A 19,341-nucleotide genomic window follows, 5' to 3' on the forward strand; every position below is an offset into this window, starting at 1 on the left:
CTAGGAATTACTTTTAGTATCATTGAATATATGACAAGAACCATTTTGGAAACAGGAATATAATGTTGGATTTTTATTTTTCATGAGACTAATGTTTGTAGATTTTTATGGTAATTTTGTTACTATAAATGTTGCTTTTAGTCTGCTATAGCTTATAAATTAATTGTACTGCATTTTTAATGCATTTATATATTGCGCCAATTGTTTATTATATAATACAAAGAAAATAGTAATTATATTTTACAATTGTTTGAATACGTATCAAATATTTTAGGATACATTTAACCAGTACAATAATAGTTAAGTTCGATATAAAAATTTTTATGAATAGAAAAATCAGGGCGAGTATTACATATTCTCTTTGAAATGAACAAACTTTTGAACGAGTAACTTTTTACGTGCTCGATTTACTTACTACGCTACCGGAAATATCTCATGTTTTTGTACGAATGATTGTAGGAAATTGCTGACATATTTATTTCAAAGTACAGTAAAACATTCATTATCCGTTCACCTACTCTTCGAATAGTTGCTATTTGAATAGTTCCTCTATCCCGAACCTTCCATTATCCGAACAGTACATTTCCTTCGTTACTTTGATATGAAATTGAAAACAAAAATTTCCTTTTCCTTACTGTCTCTTTTATATTCGATGTTATGTATATATTATATTATACTTTAATAAGTTATTAATCTCTCTGACCTCAAATTCTAGTGCATTATATGTTCTTGACAATCCCACCTGGTCAAATATATTTCTATGATTAATAATTAATTAAAGTATTTGCCAGAATAAAGAGGCAGCTTCAATGTTTAAATTGTATTTATTAGAGAAGTAAAAAAGTTTATCGCTGCGATTATTAATTGACTATGAATTTATAGAACTCTGCCCTTATTACAACAGCCCTTTCAATTAATAAAAAGCTATTTTTCTCATAAACGAATTTCCCAAAGAAAAAGTATCGACTCTAAAAAGATTAAAAAGAAAGAGGAAGATCTAGGTGAATGTGGAATAATTTACATGAAGAACACTATAGTAAATCTCGTAGATTCAGTCCAGGTGTAACCTATATTCCTCGTATCATTTTATCACTATCCCCTGTCGAAAGAAAAATGGTCTCTCATGTTCGTGCATACTTTCTCATTGGAAACAGGATTTTAAACGAGTTTAGGATGACCCAGATCGATGGGTGGACATCATAGGTCCATGATGTTCATAGGACCGATTCGAGGCGATCCGAACAGTGTCGAACGAAACGGAATAGTCACAAGTACATCTCAATTTAAGGGCAATTGTGTTTAACAGTCCGACGCTCTCAATCGACTGTGGGCGTTTGCTTCGTTGACGAACGAACGAACGAACCCACGGCCGAACCGTGAATTTTATTCTGTATCTTCTATTGTCAGACATATGACTTCCCTTTCCGGTTTTGGTTTACAGTGTCTTATTAAAACTTCATTACTTATGGCCTATTGTAATGTACGACAGATTTTTTAGTTCCCTTTCCCTTTTTTCTTTTTACATATGATATGTTCTACTTTCCTTAACGAGATTTTATATATGTATTTATTCATGTTTCATCAAGATTCGTAAATTTTTTGAATGGCAAACAATCAGAACTTCCGACTATACTATCGCTTGGAAGGAAAGTTTCCTTATGGTTTTCACGATTCTGCCTTTTTTTGTTCAATTGAGATGAGTGAATCAAAAGAATTCTTAATTAGGATGAGATTGAATCTGACGGGTAGCAGAAGCGAGAAAATATAGACGATTAAAAAAATTGCGGTACTTTGAAGTTTTACTATCGATGTTTTCTCCTTTTTCATATTTTTCGCGGATTAAAAGAATTAAAAAGAGAAAGGTAGAAGAGATAAATGAAGAAAGGAAAGGAAATCATTGAAAACAGTATCTAATTTTGCTATTTCTGATCTCAGAGTTAACATAATCTTGCATAATTATCAAAACATTCTAAATTTTACTTACTAATTAGATCAACTATATTTATAACTATACCGTAGATTTTTCTGCATCTATGAAAAATTTAAAGGTAAATTTAAACACAAATACATAGAATGCACACAATACACAAAAGTATATAAAATATCCAAAGTGGAGTACTCATCATAATTTTTAGCAGTCGAAATAGATTGCCATGTATGTTTCATTTCTTTAGTTCTCTTCATAAGAATATAAAGTTGCATAACAAATCGCTACTAATAACTGTTGCAACTATTAATCAAACATTTTTCTATGCATACTTAACCAGTGACTTTTACATCCTTTATTAAATGACTATAACTTCGTTGTAATATTTGGAAAATTTGAACATAGATTTTTGTAGATATATTTTTCAAAGGACATTCTTTCAGAAAATACGAAAAAAAAGAATCGATTGTTTCTCAGTTTGAAAGAGTCATAGTAATTGGTTCTTACGCAGTAATGATCGATACACCTCACGGAAGGATGATTAGTCGAACATCTCGTGAAACCGATTGTTTGTTGCGCAACAAAGGCAATAATGATTGCACGGTGATGATTAAGGCTAGAAACGAGATCGTGGTGATTCCCAATGTAGGATAATGACAAAGTTCTTGTGTTGGCGTAGCACGCTCTTCCGAGGTGAACTTTTATAGAAAGAGAGATTTTAATAGGTTTTGTCACTTTGCATCGAATTGTGCGTACTTTTTATCTGACTTATCGGATAATGATCGTCAGATGCTGATTATTAAGATAGATTTTAATCGTTAATACTGCTTCCATTGTTATCGTCATTAAGGCAATCGTCAATCATTAAAATAAAGTTTTATGAAAACTCGCCTTTGAATATTATTTTCTTTGCTCATTTATTGCGATTGTTTATTTGTTCATTTATTAAAATTAAAAAGGAAAATTTCTTATAGGGAAACGTATTAAAATACTATTGATATTATATCGAATATTTCTGTCTTCTTTCTTAAAAAATTGAATCAATCACGTGAAGGTACAATTTTTATGTAAAGATACGTTTAAATTTCATTTGCATAGAATTTGTTCGATTGGTCTTCTTATTCTGTTCATTTATTAAATCTTATGTTTATTTTACTTGATTTTACTGTTTCAAGTAACTCGATCAAACAGTTCTGTTGACAAATTTGAATCGATTGGACGATTGTTCATTCGTCAAATTTATTCACTGCTGACGTGTGTAGAGTGATTGTACAAACTAGGCCGGATTATAGCTGTTTCCTGAAGGAAGATGACGAAAATTGATAGTGGGAACTATTTCACGCCTGAACTGAATTCATCTATGTATCTAATCGTATTTTTCTTCTGAGCGCGTCAGCACATCCGTTCTGCTTTTTTGCTTTTCTTCTTCTTTTCTCCTTTTATATGAAATTGTATGCAGTGATGAGTGTCTAAAAAAAGGGCACTGTTTGAATAGAATTTAGCCTGTTATTGTATCTGTTTAAATAATGATAACGCCTTGTCTTTATTATAACATTATTAAAACATATATGTTGGAAAATACTGGAAGTTGAAAATATATTCCAAGGAATAGATGATAAAAGGAGTAATAAAATCTTTTTTTGTGTTTATTTTTATTTACAGAGTTGAAGAATTCATAAAAATTTAAATACATAAAAATTATGTATATAGATGAGATAGTAAATAATGAATATTTTTCTATTTATGTATTTCATATCTTTTTTACCCGTATATATTTATATTCTTTCAAAAAATAAAAATACTATATATATATATATAAAACAATAAAATGAATAAAAGTATGGAAAATTAAATCATAGACAATATATTGAGCCTATTTTATTGCATGAAAAGCTTCCGGAACTATCAATCTACCAATAAGATTAGCATTAATATTAGCTTAATAACGTTTTTTCTTTCCTCCTAGTTTATTTTCTTTCTAAACGATTCATCTCAAAGCGTTGTTTTATCGATAACTGACCTGTACCTACTATGCTAACAAATGTAACATGACATGCTGTAAATAGAGAAGAAATAGAAGTGATACCAGTGTCTCGCGAAGAGGATTATCTAGATTTCTAGAAATACCTGTAACAATCCTTATTAATAGCGCATTAAGTAGTACAAAAGTATAAAACTCTTAAACTCTTCTAAGTTAAACTCTTCTAAAGACGAGATGAACTTCCATCCAGCTGCCACTTTATTATCAATTTTCAAGTAAAATATACAGAGTTTAACTATTTATTAGTATTCTACCTGATTACTATCTTGCCAAAAATATATGCAAAATAAACGATCAAAACTTTCCAAACATAAAACAAATTCCTATCTATGTCCCATTTTATAATCGTCTAAAGAAATATACATTTGCATAAACATCCTCCGTCTAGCGATAAACGAACGAGCCGATTTGCACAATCTTTCGACTATTTTTATATTCGAAGTTGACCCGTTGAGACCCAGAAAATTCTCAATATTATAATAATAAACTACCCGCATCTATGGCAGCATTCCGTTTCGTCATTGTCGTCTTACAAACGACCTATTAAGGCCATCCTCAGCGGGAATTTTAAAAATAATCCTTTGCGTGGCCATCACGCTATGAAAACGGTGTTGTTGATCGTGTTCTTTGAGGACTCGACGCACGACGTACAATCATTATCTGTTGCAGTCTATCAGGGCCGATAATTGCAAAGCATAAACTTGCAACACAGCAACTTATCGTTCACCAGAGCGAACGAGTGAAAGAGATAGATTCACGGTTGCATTCTATTAACGGAATCCTTTCTGAGGCTATAACGGGAACATATAGGAGCTAGAATTTTTATGCCACTGCGCTTTCAATTTTCTCGCACATGGTGCGAACCAGACCTTTCTACGGTTTGCTGATCCTATAACAATACTTACTTACATCGAAACGATAATACACTATTAGAGAGCATGCAATAGGAATTCGATTTTCTTTCAAAGAATTAAGTATACATTATGTTGGTAAACTCATCTATTGGATGGATACATTAATATACATATACATACACAGTGGCTACAAAAAATATATATTTATTTGTACACAACTTTATTTGCCAATGAAACGTATTTTTTTTATTAGGTTCTGCGTTTTATTTTCATAGTATCAAAGTGATTTTGTAATCATATGAAGTTTATTACAGTTGGATACAATTAACTAGTATGCCTATACATGTATGCAGTAATAAGTACGTAATAGGTAATAAGTACAGAAAATTGGAATATTTTCGCAAACATATAGCAAAAAGTGAGTATTTGAGTTTGAAATATTTCATTTGCCGTGAAATTTCGAATCGGTTTCAGCATCATACGTTTCGATATCTAAAATTCCTCGAAACTTTATCGGAACTAGAAAAACTCGAGATCCAGCAAGATTTTTATGAAATATTACAAGAGTTTAAGCGATTCAAAATGTTTCACGCTCAACACGTATGTATCGTAGGCCATTGATCCCAGAAATACTTAGTTTTAAATAAAGTTGCATTACAAACATGATATTTAAGATCAAATTGTGATAAGAAAAATTATTTTTGCAATGTTTATCTAAACATTCGTGTTTTTAATCTCTATTTATATAAACTGGATCACGTGTAATATAACACAGGGACAGTTCTGGAAATATGAATGATGCGATATTATCTAATATTAGAAAATACGAACCACTTCTGTATTTTAAGAATTTTCTTTCATGTTTCGAAATATTTGCATATTATTCTGGTGACAATGGAATTGTCGGAATCGTTTCGTGAAACAATAGAATTGAAAAATTGACTACACTGTTTTGTTTTCCTTTCTTTCGCAGAACTTTTACGAAATTGTTCTGAAGCGGAAAACGCTTAACTTAACAGATATTCCACGACGAGTTTGCAAAGTAGTGTAGATAAAAGCTGCATAAATAGAGAGTTCATGTCAATGTTGTAAGATATACGTGTTAATTTGAACATTAAAGTAAAAATATCTCTTAAACAAATAACATAGCGAAAGCACCATAAAACACTTTCTTGCAAGTAATGATATAATACACATTCGTTTAAGAGGAATATAATTTTCACTTTTCATTGAACTTTATATTGAACTTATAATTTCGCTACAGAAACAGGAAGAAACGACATACACTACTGATCAAAAATTTGGGACCAGTTGTCTCAAGTTTAGTGTTAATTTTGTTATCAATTGATGATTAATATGATACAGATATCAATGGCGATTTTCTTTATTTCAATATATTCTTGACTAAAAAGATATTCTACGGTAAAGAAATTGTAAGCCGATATCATCTTATCTATTCTTAGATCTTATCAAACACATGATTCCAAATATAGGTCCAGTACTAATATCTCTTGTAAAATGTATTGTTTTAATTTGTTATACTTTCCAATTTCTTAAGATTATTAGTTATTATAATTAATTTTATTAAACTAACAAAATAACTTTGATTTCAATGCGAATATTAATTGTTACTATAAATCAACATTCGAATCATTAGTCTTAAACGGGTTAAAAAACTTCAATTTACAGATTTTCTTCGCATCGACAAACTTTTACTATTACAATTTTACAGTCTGGTTAACTTGAATTGCTTCTCAGCAAATACATAGATAGCAAGTTCATGACTATAATCACGTTTCATACAAGAACAGCATTTCTTTCTTCGTTCCCACACAAGCACGACAACGATGTTTTCGTTAGGCACTTTATCATTCCATTACATAACTATTATTTTCCAACAATATCTTCACGATACGCATCTATCCTCATATCATCGCCACCAGCTGGTACTCGATTAGATTGCCAATCCATCGTTGCAACGAAATGTATTAGCCCACCCACGATTAGATACACGTTGCTCTATAGTCTATCTCGAGCTTTCTTCGCCTAACCTGCCCGCCCTATTCACTCCTTAACGTCATTATCAGTACGTATATATCATAATTATCGTCTAATATCAATGAAATCTAGATGCGAGCTCGTCATTCGAGGCCGAAGAATGTCAAAGATCACGGCGTCTGGGTCCAATTTGACCAGTGTGTTCCAGAAACTGAACATTCTCAGAAATATCACGTTAGCTCGTTGATGTTCGTGCAGTTTTCGTGATTCGATTAATTCAACGAAATATTCACGTGATCATCAGTGACTTTCCGTGATACGGTAGATTTGAGAAAAGCTCGCGAGAACTCGCGATAATAATAAATTTGAGGAAAGTTCCCAGGAATTCGTGACTTCCGCGATATGATAAATTCGAGAAAAGTTCGCGTGAATTCGTGATAATAATATATTTCAGAAAAGTTCAGGTGAACTCGTGACTTTTTCGCGATATAATATATTCGAGAAAAATTCGCGTGAATTCGTGATTTAGTAAAACACGGATTAATATCGCGTGTGTTCGTGTAACTTACACGTGAGAAAGGCAAAGACAGATTATTGGACGAAATAAAAGAGAGAAGTGATTTGTGGGCACGAGGAATAATCGTCGGAGGACCGGAGAGAGATCAGAGTGTGGTGGACAGTCGAAAAGGATAACGGAGAAAAATGTTCAAGCTCGCTGGACGACAAGAATGGGAGGCTTTGACGAAAGGTAAATGGCACGGCCGTTTACGAACCGTTTTTAAGCAATTATTCCACACGTGTACCCCTAACCCGTTACCGTGAGCCGGGTATCCGATTGTTGAAAGAATGTTTGGAAGTTATAAATAGGGAGACATGTGCTTTTTAGGAAACGAGAAGTCTTGCATGAACTTTAACCCCTCATATGAGAGTCGTGAGAGCTCCCTGGCACAATCTATGATGTTCGTGCACAGATTTGATTAATGTGTTTCTTATAATGTATAACAGAAGAACTGGGAGTTTTAATTTTACAAATTAGATTTGGAAGTGTGGAAGAATTCTAGTAAACTGATTGAAGTCGATGTTTTATATAATAGGGATGATTTTAGGAATTATTTATGTTCTTCTGTCTTTTTCTCTTTTATACACTTTGAAGGATCAATTATTATTTATGTTCTTCTGGCTTTTTCTCTTTTATGCACTCTGAGCAATCAAGTATAAGTGTCTTTATAATTTTTCTGGAACAGTAATAAACATCTTTCACAGATTTTAAATTACTTCTCATATAGAGTGTTCATTGAAATTATTTGAATACTTACCAAAAAAAAGGTTTTTTAAAAGAATTCCTTGAAACTTCATTAGCGTTGCAATGAAAGAAGATTGTGGCAATTATTTTGATGAAGTTTGAAACAAATCAGACATTATAATGCAAGCAGAAGTTAAACATGCAATCAGTGCTAGTGAAAGCTTCACTAAGTTGAGGCATATTAATATAATGTATAATTAACTTACTTTCATTACGATGCTTATGAAATTTCAGGATGTTCTATACAACACGCATAATACATTCATAAAAAATTTCTGTAGTAAGAGTTATAATATTTTTATATATCACTGTATAGAATATTATGTTTAATTTTCGATTTATTTTTCGCACGGGCAGTCATCTTTATCTACTTTATTATTTCCGATACCTTTTATGAAATATGAAAATTTCAAGTAACAGGTGGTATGGAGAAAGTCTGTAAAATCAACATTTTCCTTTATGTTGCAATAAATATCTTTTTCAGAGTTTCTAAACATATTTCTCATACTTGATACGATGGCTAAATTTACGATATCTATATTACTGACTTAATTTTTCGGAAGACGGGTTAATTTAAAAAAAAAATTGCTTAGCAAAAATGTAAGTTAAAAAAATTGGTGACTTGGCTTTACAAAAACTAAATCATATTGAATCCGCAATTGATACACATTGATCAATTGCTAAACCTATATAATCAGCTACAGCAGTTTCCAATTGATAAATTAATCGATTAATGGGTATTATAGATAATAAAACAAGAAAATACTGTGATCGCAGAAATGATAAAAGTAATGATTAGTTTACTGTTGTATCAATTAAACTCTACTTTGTCGAAAGAAGCAAGAATCACATAATGATGCAACAAAGCCAAAGTATTATCAAAAGGTATTGATTAAAACATACAGATATTGATAACTAACTCGATTAAATAAATGTTCCTTTTTAAAAAGTGAATCAAATAAAATTTGCTCAGCTATTTTTGTTATAAGTTCTATTCTTGTTTGAAAAATTGTTATTCTTTCTATGCAAAAGTATCGACTAAAATTTTGATTCAGATTTATATTTTATGCACATCGGATCTGTTCTCTTTGCAATTTTTTAATGTTCGATATATGTAATTCTTTAATTTATGTGCATCAGTGCATTCACTGCACCTATCTCCAACAGTTAAAAGGTTAAAAAATAAAGATAGACAAGCATGTAACTTCCATGTCACTTGCAGAGAGTTAATCGGTTATCGTTATAGAACAAGTTAATTTTATATCCGTTACGACGACCTGTTTCATTCTTCGAACGTGTTTAAAAAAAGGAAAATATATCGGCGCTAGCGTATGCATCAAAAAAGAAAAAGAAAAGAGGGAAGAAGAGAAAGAAGCTAAAAGTTGGCCGTGGGTCACCGGTGATCCACGCAGGACGGAGCTCGTTAGAACTGTTAACTCGATACGCATTAATCGAACGGGTAACGCCGTGCGGGTTATTATTATTATTAAGGTCGATTACGTAATATTCGATAACCATGTGGAGCATAAAAGAGTGCGCCGGCTATTATTAACGTAGAAATAATTTATCGTAGAAATGTCGATATTTTGACGATGCGTTGGGAAACGGGTGAGCCGACAGTTTCTGAAAGGAAATTGCCACGCGCTCATCGCCATCCTCCGGTTACTCCCCCTTCGAGGTTTCTGATCGATGAGCACCGTGATATACAGGGTGATTTAAAGTTTGGTATATGTCCTCTTTTATTTTTTATAATATTGTCTGGTAATATTTATGTTGGGGAAAATATTCTTTCGTTTCAAGTAAATAGAAACATTATAAATAGATCGTGGATTTTTATGTGTTTATGGAAGATGCAAAAATGTGCAGAATGTATGTAATACGTAAAAATATAGAAATTAGTTAAAGTGATAGTAATCTTTGCAATACATGTCAGATAGAACAATTTTCTACCCGAGTCCCATTTTATACTTATAAACGTGTATTTCAATCTGTATCCCATGTTTTATGCGATGTAAAGAGGAGTGTTTCATGTAGGTAGGACGATGTAACTTTAAAATACTTAGAAATGGAGAGAAATGGCGTAGGGCGAAATGAAATGATATAGAATAAATGTCATGTATTAACGAAAAAGATACAATTGCGTTGTTTGAATGTACGAATGGATGAAAATACATGAAATTAACACCAGAATACCCTTTATTCTATGCCATTTCATATTGCCTTATGACATTTCTGTCCGTCTCTATTTTAAAAATACATTAGCCTGCCCTAGTTACGTGAGACATCCTGTTACTTATTTATCGTTTTTACCATAAAGTGCAAATTAAAAGGACATACGCTGAAATTGAAAGACTTCTCTGAAACTAAACGAAGCCCAAACTGTTATGCGAATCAACGATACCAATAGTTACGGATTAAATTAAGTTTGGCTGTGAATTATTAACATCATCATTCCAAAACAATTTTTAGAGTATAGTTATCATTATAAATATACGTTCAACGAACGCACATTTATTCGTACATTTTGCATTTATTTGTTTATTCTTTTTTTATAAACGTATTATTGAAATTCTAGCGCTCGGTTGTGTAATTCTAGCAGCCAGGCACTATGATTGAGATCGAGAGAATGTTTTTGCCAGGGTATCGGTTACGAGCGAAGAGTGATTCGGGGAACTCTCGTGAAGATTTGGAATGCACGGTGTCACATGGAGATTTGGCTGCACGTGGCAAGAATGGTGTAACTCGTCGTTCGTGTTGCCAATCTCTTGAACATAATACTTTCTTTATTTAGAATTTCCTTATCTCTTTTTTTCATACGGCTCGTTTCATTTCTGTTAAGAATAAATTATATCATATTTAAAAACCTGTCGATTCCACTATATATATTACAGGAATAAAATAAATCACAAAGAGATAGGGAATTTCTAAATAAAGAAAATATTATGTCCAAGGGATTGGCAATCCGAATGACGAGTTGCACCATCTGCACGAACTGAGATTGACGTAACAGAAATGAATTTATTTGTAGTCATTTATATTGATTATAGAAGAGTCCGATTAAAAAGTGACCTAGTTAACAGGTGGAAACCTTGTTCAATTGATAAATCAAGTCGTGTGAATTTTTAATGCTTGAAAGGACATTTTATGTCATCGATGAATTCAAGTGTCTAAAATCACATGCTACCTTTACTTTAAATCACCCGATATATTGGCAGCCCGCAACGAAATGCGTTTATTTACCTTCTTAGGGGCGTAGGCAGGTCGATTCATGCGTTTCAGCCCCTGTGCGACGGGGTCGAAAATCTCGTGGCCACTTGGGGAATGAATCACACCGCGGAAGTACGGAAAATCGATACGCCCTACGCTCGAATCGAGTGGAAAAAGTTAAGCAAGTTCATATGGGATGACCTAAGATCAACGATGGACAGCTTCCTTCTTTTTTTACTCCTTTTTCTTGCTTTCTCAGAAATACTCGACACCACATGGTACTTCCCCGATGCCCTCAGCTATCAAGTTTCTTCGTACGAGTTTCTAAAAACGTTAAAAACTTTCTCGAATATCTCCTAGAACTTTTTATCCCTTTTTTTAAAAATTGTTCTTTATATTTTAAAATATCCATACTGAAGGAATTTGAACAGCAAATGATATATTTTATTACTAATTTTCGTTCCAGTTCACCATGGTTTACCATGTTTACGGATAAATGACGAAATAAATTCTTGTATTACCTGATTTTATTTACTTATACATTGCCGCCTAGTCAACATTAATGGTCATGGTCTAAAAGCTAAAATAAATGATCGTAAAAGCTTTTTCTTATAACTTTTTTACTTTGTCGCGCATAGAATTTACATATTTCTTTACTAGAAAAAAATTTTATTTTATAATTCTATCATTTATATCGTTTATTCTTAGAAGTCCTGCACTCTTAACAACTATAGCTTTTACGCGCCCGTTTTTTATTCGACTGTTCGTATCATTCGTTTCTCAGAAAGTCACATAAAGAATCGTTTAATCCTCTGCGAAGGGTGCCTTTTCTTCAATGAACTCGTTACAATGACCCTCATTGATCCATGATTAGATGCAAACCATCCAGGGGTAGTCTAGACTTTAGAGTTTTATTCGCATCAGATACATAGAACGAAACAGGTTGTCAGTTCCAGCTGCTTTTAAATTGCTATTCTTTTTTTTTTCTCTTCTCTCCTTCAACTTTGATTTTTCGCTTCGATAAATTGAAGAGACATAACGTTTTTCAATTTGTATAACTTCATCTTTGAAGTATTGTTCATTTGCTTTAGTCGTAGAATAAATAAAAAATAGTCATCCGTAGATTCTTATGTAAATTGGAGTTTAAGGTCAGAATGAATTATTGAATGATCATTGAATGAAAATTAAAAGAGATTGTCTGAGATATCGTTCTACGTAGGAAGTGTTATAAAAACACAGATATTTACAACAATTTACAATTTTAATGTTTAGGGTAATACAATCACAAGTTTAATACCACATGACCTTTAAGAAATTGCAACAAAACAGACAAATATGAAATTTATTATTTTATGATATTTATTTATATTATTTTTTGAAGGTCACTTCGCATTACACTTGCGATCCTATTAGAACACCAATAAAACCCCCTCAACTATTGCAATTAAGGATAAATAGTAAAATACTAAAGAATACCATCTATGCACGTGTACATGATATTTCTGTTTTTACTTATTTTTAGTATCTTTTAGCAATCCCTCAGTTTTTCTCAATACTCATTCTTAATACAAAACAAAAATAATGGAGAATTATAATCTTATAACAATACATTTTTCAAGCTCATAGCAACGATGCAATATGTATAACATACGATGTAATTCCGAAATCGTGATATAAAAAGAGCGAATGAAAAAACTTCACCTTTTTTTTAAGAAAGCACATATTGTATAAAAATATGTTGTTCTAGATATCTGGTCTCATTTTACTAAGGAATTACTTTGTATATTTTACATTGAATCCACCAAACCACAAACCAACCCGTTGAATCGATAAAAGTATAAATAACTATAAAACTATATAAAGTTCTGTTATTACTTTTATATGTACTATTTCTGCGACAAATATAAAGTTGAAGAGTCGGCAGCAGGTGTGTGGAAAATAAAAAGTAAAGCACGATTGGATGTAGACCTTTCAAGGTAGCAAATACGTTCGTAACACGAAATGCGGTTGCGATAAACGGGATTGGTCGATCGATCGATTAACGAAAAACGAACGAACCAGCAGAAAGTCTTTATTCGTGGCGTGTTCCTGTTTTCAGACATACGGTTGCAGCTGAACGAACAGCTGAGATGTCTCGACATCCGGATGGAGGCCCAAGTCGCCATCGTGGCGGAGCTTCAGGATTTTTTTCGAAGGAGAGCCGAGCTCGAGCTCGATTACAGCAAGTCCCTCGACAAGTTAGCCAGAAGCATACAGCTCAGACACAAGGAGCAAAAGCAAAAGTACATATCTTTAGACTTTCTTCTCTTTAGACTTTGTTTTTAACAATCTCACATTATCATTACATTATCTACATATATACGTAGTACTGGTTTCCTTCTTGCTAAATTAAGAGACTATTTGTTTCTGAATGAACAAATAATAATAATCTAGTGCTATTGGGTTCTTTCTCCATAACTAATATACTGTTCAAAACAATTAAGTGTGTGTTATTATCGTACATTTTATTTCACGAACCACGCAAACAGAAGTAAAGAAGTCCTACAGGTTTGATAGACAGATAGTTTGTAATAAATAGATTGCGGATTTTTATACACTTATGGGAGATTTGAAGGTGCAAAAATGTATGCAATGCATATGATACACAAAAATATATAAATATTCGAAGTAGAAAATTTATTATAAAATATATAAAACTGTAGAAATGCATAAAAATCTGCAGTCTGATAATAAAAATTGACTTTGTGAGTTATCAGAAAGTCTACGAACAGAACGAGTGGGTACACAGATCAAAGTAACAACACGGGGAACGATCATTTAATTGTTTTGAATAGTATAGTTTATTAAAGTACATAGATAGATGCGTAGATTGGTGATAAAGTAGTAATGGTCGGAAGTAAGCAGATCAAGCTAACAGCAAACAATTCCTAGGCGAGAACATTGGCCCCTATTCTCGAGTTATGCTTGCTGGCAACAACTTATCAACGAGACCAAGTCCTTAAGCAGAGATCATGCGGCTCTTTCAGAAGTGTACAGCACACATCTCGTCGGTCGTCTCAATCAGGTGATGGAAGATGTTCAACGGATATACAAGCGTGTGAGTATAAGCCAGTACCATTGGAATCCTACAAAATACATTTACGATTTGTTGTCTGCAATTATGCAATGTTATAAATAATATTATACGGTCGAGGAACGTGGAAAAATACAGTTTGAAGTATTTAGGACTTTTGTACATTAACTTTTATCAATACAGTATTTACTATAGATTAGAAAGCGATAGAGAATAGTTACTATAATGTAATTTTAATACAATATTCCAACTGAAAGCTCTAGATATCAATTTATAAATAATATTTGCAACTTGAAGTCCGAGACATCCCACTTTGGAGCTCCTCCAGACTGATAAAAGTATCTAACAATACGTGCGCCCACTTATGTCCTTTTTATCAGGAATACATTATTTACTATTCGTCGAAGAAACTAGATCCAACAACTAGAATCAACGTAAAATATTCATATGAAAAATATCACACATACGCATCTACAAATCTTACTACCGCCATGAATATATGTACTCGGCGTTGATCTGGAGGGATGCTTATATCAACGAACGGATATGCATAATCAGAGGAATCATTAAAAATGACGGTCGTTCAATCCGATTGATTTCAGTGCCGTGAAATAGGCTACGAGACGCACGAGGAGATCCTTCGAGTGTTGGACGAGCTGCATACCACGATGAAAACGTATCAGACATACCAGACGGGGTCACGGCAAGCGGAAACGAAGCTTCGTGTGGCGGAACAACAACGCAGCAAGCTCGAGGTGGCGAATGCCCCGCCCGAGAAGCTCGCGCGTAGCAAGAAATACAAGCTCATGGAAAAGGAAGTGAACAAGGTGGGTTGGCGATGTGAAATCAAGGCCAAGCCGCCGGCTGCTCTCGCTACTCGCCCGTGTTTCTCGATCCTCTCTATTCTCTCTTCAGTTTTCTGTCCCTTTCTCTCTCTCTCTTTTCTTACTTTCTACCTTTCTTTCTATTTGCTTTTCTGACCCTGGCGAGGTCGAGTGTACTTCAAGACGCGCGAGCATCAATTTCCGCCACGTTCTTCTTACATGGAGGATACGTGAACCGAGGCCACCAGCTATCTATGTATTCTCTTGATGAATAAAGCACCGTTTCATTCATCTCCCTGTCAAAATTTCACGCCTTACCATTACTAGTTTTAGAGAGGAACTTCGTGCAGGGTAGATTGTGCGATTGCCTAAGTTTGTTGGATCGAAGAGGTGCGGCAAAAGTTGGAGGTTTCGGGGATTTTGATTGTCAGAAATGAATACCACGGATAAAAGGACGGTATTGATTAAAATTGATTGAACTTATCACGTATACTTTTCATTCTGTTCAGAGGAAGGTCAAGTATCAAGAGGCGAAGCTAAAGGCGTTGAAAGCAAGAAACGAGTACATTTTGTGTCTGGAGGCATCCAATACGACAATACACAAGTACTTTGTGGACGACCTATCAGATCTCATCGATGTAAGTTTTAATAATCAAAGAAAAGAGCAAAATCCTTATAACTTCTATAAAAATCACAATATTTTGATGAATGGAAGACAAAGATAATATTTGAAGCTTGCTGCTTTATTTGTTATATCTACTCTTCTAATGATATACTAGTTTTGAAAATAGCTTCTGGTCAATTTACAAAAATTTTCAAATGCAAACCAATAGAAAAATTGTTATTATATCAAAAGTCAATACAATTATATGGATCAGTGATCTAAAACTTTTACCCAATAACATAAAACGTAGAACGTTGCAACAATTATTACAAAATATATTTAGCAACTCAAAGGAAACTTATTGCATGCATCACGCTACTGTACATCTGCGTTCCGCGCTAATTGTTTTAACAGTGCAAAGCTTTAATGTGGAAAATGCTCGAATGCATATTTGACACGCAATCTATGAACTAATTGCAGTAACTTGAACATGACTTAAGAGAGCACTAAACGGGCTTCTCGATACCGTGCACGTGACTCAATAATGGGTCAGTGAATCGGTTTAGTCAACTGAAAGGTCTAATCGCCTTTCCTAATTGTTTCTTTGTTAAATGATTGTTGAGTAAGATGTACATAAATAAATCTCCTTGAAAAAATTGCATTCACTTGTTCCAATAAAGATCTAGTCATTGTCCTTCCAGTCTCTCAAGTTCCATTTCAATTTTGTGCAAATTTTTCTAGAAATATTTATTTATTTCATAATAATTTATTTTTTTTATATTTTTATAATAAAAGAAATTCATATATGTGCATGGAAAATGTTCTCGTCCTTTTATTTACTGTAATATACAAATATAGGATAAGAAATATAGATATCCTAAAGACTGAATATTCTCGGTATTTTTTCAGTGTATGGATTTCGGATTTCACAATTGCATTGCAAGAGCGTTGCTGATGCATTGTAGCGCAGAGGAAGGTAGGCAACGTTCGCTGCAATCCGGTGCTGAACAATTGGCAGCATGTGTTGGTGCTCTAGACTCGAGGGCGGATAAACAGAGGTTTTTAGAATCTCATCATTCTGCTTTCATGATACCCAAGAAGTTTGAATTCCAAGGTCAACGAGGGGACGAGGTACTTGAAGTATGAAAATTCTTCTTTTCTTTAATCATCATTTGATCACGTTCGAACGATTTAGATCATGAGAGAACAAGTTTATAATTGATTAATCTTGATGTAATTATAGTAATAAAATTATTATTATATTCTAAATTTATTCTTATATTCATGTTTTGAAACATTCTACATAACTTTAAAAAAGGTGCGTTTTGTATTTTTTAAAAAATAGGTTTTGTAAAAAATTAAGTTTTGGAGATATATCCTACATTTCATATACATAAAAACTAGTGAAAACGTGTGCAAATGATACTTTCAACTTTCAACATATTTTAATTATTAATCTATCTTTTGCAATTTATTTTCATAGACTCCAGAACCGGAACTGCAAAAATTGTTACACGCTGAGATGGAACAAAGATTGTCCCAATTGCAACAAAGACTGACATCTTTGAGAACAGAATCTGAAGAAGTTTGGAAAACCTTGGAGACAGCAGAAGCTAGTCTATTGGAGATGTTAACCGCGAAAGATTACGACTGTTCCAGATACTTTGGTGAGAATGCTGTTCCCACCTCCAGGCCACCAGAAACTGTGCAAATTAAGCTCAGAGCAGATAGACAGGAAACTGAAGAATTCTACCTCACGGTAAGTTCGACTGATTAAAATAATTACTTAATCAGATAATGAAAAATTAAATGGAATGGGGGGTTAAATATAATAATATATGAATATAATAAATTTGGGAATAAGGAAAATCCTTAGGGTAATAAAGGCCTTTTTTATAGAATGGCTATTAGGGATTAATAGAATAAATAGAGTATATAGAATATTAATTTTTTATTATTTAACTAGCTATTACCAAACTTATTGTTAGTAATACTAGTTTGAAACATTTTTACAGAAATTCAGGGAATACCTTCTTGGAACATCAAGAATAGCTAGGTTAGACGCAAAACAAGAATACATTAGACAAAGCCTGTTAGATGGCTCGACTGCTAGCCCGAATCCATCGATATCAACAACGAAGCAAAAACAAGCTCGAAGAAAACGAATTGGTAGATTGCAGATGAACGGCCAACCAAAGTTATTCGGTGGCTCATTGGAAGAATATTTGGAAAGCACTAATCAAGAGATACCTTTAATCATGAAAAGTTGCATTAGAGTGATCAATCTATATGGTCTTCATCATCAAGGTATTTTCCGAGTCTCGGGCTCCCAGGTAGAAATTAACAATTTCCGGGAATGGTTCGAAAGGGGAGAAGATCCATTGGCCGACGTCACTGATGCGTCCGACATTAACAGCGTAGCCGGTGTGTTGAAGCTCTATTTGAGGGAACTAAGGGAACCACTGTTTCCTATTATTTACTTCGAACATTTAATGGAATTAGCACAACTTGAATCGAAGCAAGAGTTTGTTAACAAGATGAAGGAACTGATTTCCAGTCTTCCAAGACCAGTTGTCATAGTGATGCGATATTTGTTCGCTTTTCTTAATCAGTAAGTACATTATATCAATTACCAGTTAAGTAAAATTTATAGCAAGAATTTTCATGTTAGAATTTAAAGAAAAAAAAACTGCTTTTTATAGCTTCTAATATTTTTTACGCGTTTGCTTCAAGAAGATTAAAAAGATAACTATTGAGAAATCCCTTTAAATTTTATTCAAAATTTTTCTTTATTTACTAACAGCCTTTCAGAATTTTCGGACGAAAACATGATGGATCCCTACAACTTAGCAATTTGCTTCGGCCCCACCTTGGTACCTGTTCCAGAAGACAAGGACCAAGTACAATACCAGAACCAAGTGAACGAACTCATCAAGAACATTATCACGTTCTGTGAAGAAATATTTCCAGAAGATATTGGAGGTACTCAATACGAAAAGTACATCAGTAGAGAACCTGACGACGTGTAAGTATATAATAATCTTATCTTATACTGACAGAATATTTTATCCATAATTTACCAATTTATGATTTTTTATGAAAATAAATGCAGAGACGTGGGAGATTCGCCGACGGACCAGGTCCAGGAAGACATGGACTCCGAAGTGTATCCATCTGAGGATGGTGAGTGAAACCAGATATGTAATAGTTGTGTAGTTGTTCGGAATCCAACAGCGCGATCTACGTTCGTTTTGTGTATTCCCAGAATCGGAAAACCTCGAAGCCACAGCGCAATTCGATTTCAATGCAAGGTCCGAAAGAGAGTTAAGCTTCAAAAAGGGAGATACCTTGACTCTATACACACAAGTCAGTAATGACTGGTGGCGAGGTGCCTTGGCCGGTAGAGAGGGGCTTATTCCCGATAAATATATTATGATCAAGATAAAGTAAGTGCGACTTAATCACGCAGTGGTGAATTACTTCCTTCGAGAATGTCTTCTGTTGAACCTA

General features: G+C 33.4%; 1 protein-coding gene across 6 annotated transcripts in view; it reads left to right on the top strand.

Annotated features, from left to right (window-relative positions):
- LOC117204876 (SLIT-ROBO Rho GTPase-activating protein 1-like) overlaps positions 1-19,341 on the top strand; it is a 42,836-nt gene that overhangs the window by 18,720 nt on the left and 4,775 nt on the right. For 3 of the 6 annotated variants that reach the window (XM_033442690.1, XM_033442692.1, XM_033442691.1), the window contains exons 2-12: positions 6,953-7,568; positions 13,429-13,612; positions 14,262-14,427; positions 15,006-15,230; positions 15,737-15,865; positions 16,741-16,971; positions 17,315-17,590; positions 17,847-18,442; positions 18,635-18,856; positions 18,944-19,014; positions 19,097-19,277. In XM_033442690.1, coding sequence (XP_033298581.1) covers positions 7,523-7,568; positions 13,429-13,612; positions 14,262-14,427; positions 15,006-15,230; positions 15,737-15,865; positions 16,741-16,971; positions 17,315-17,590; positions 17,847-18,442; positions 18,635-18,856; positions 18,944-19,014; positions 19,097-19,277 — 2,327 coding nt within the window. In that variant the 5' untranslated portion in view covers positions 6,953-7,522. The remainder of the gene's footprint in view (positions 1-6,952; positions 7,569-13,428; positions 13,613-14,261; positions 14,428-15,005; positions 15,231-15,736; positions 15,866-16,740; positions 16,972-17,314; positions 17,591-17,846; positions 18,443-18,634; positions 18,857-18,943; positions 19,015-19,096; positions 19,278-19,341) is intronic. The other 3 variants (XM_033442687.1, XM_033442688.1, XM_033442689.1) reach the window with 2 other exon arrangements.

Source organism: Bombus bifarius, unplaced genomic scaffold (assembly GCF_011952205.1).
Source record: "Bombus bifarius isolate JDL3187 unplaced genomic scaffold, Bbif_JDL3187 scf7180000007984, whole genome shotgun sequence".
NCBI classification, from domain to species: Eukaryota; Metazoa; Arthropoda; class Insecta; order Hymenoptera; family Apidae; genus Bombus; species Bombus bifarius.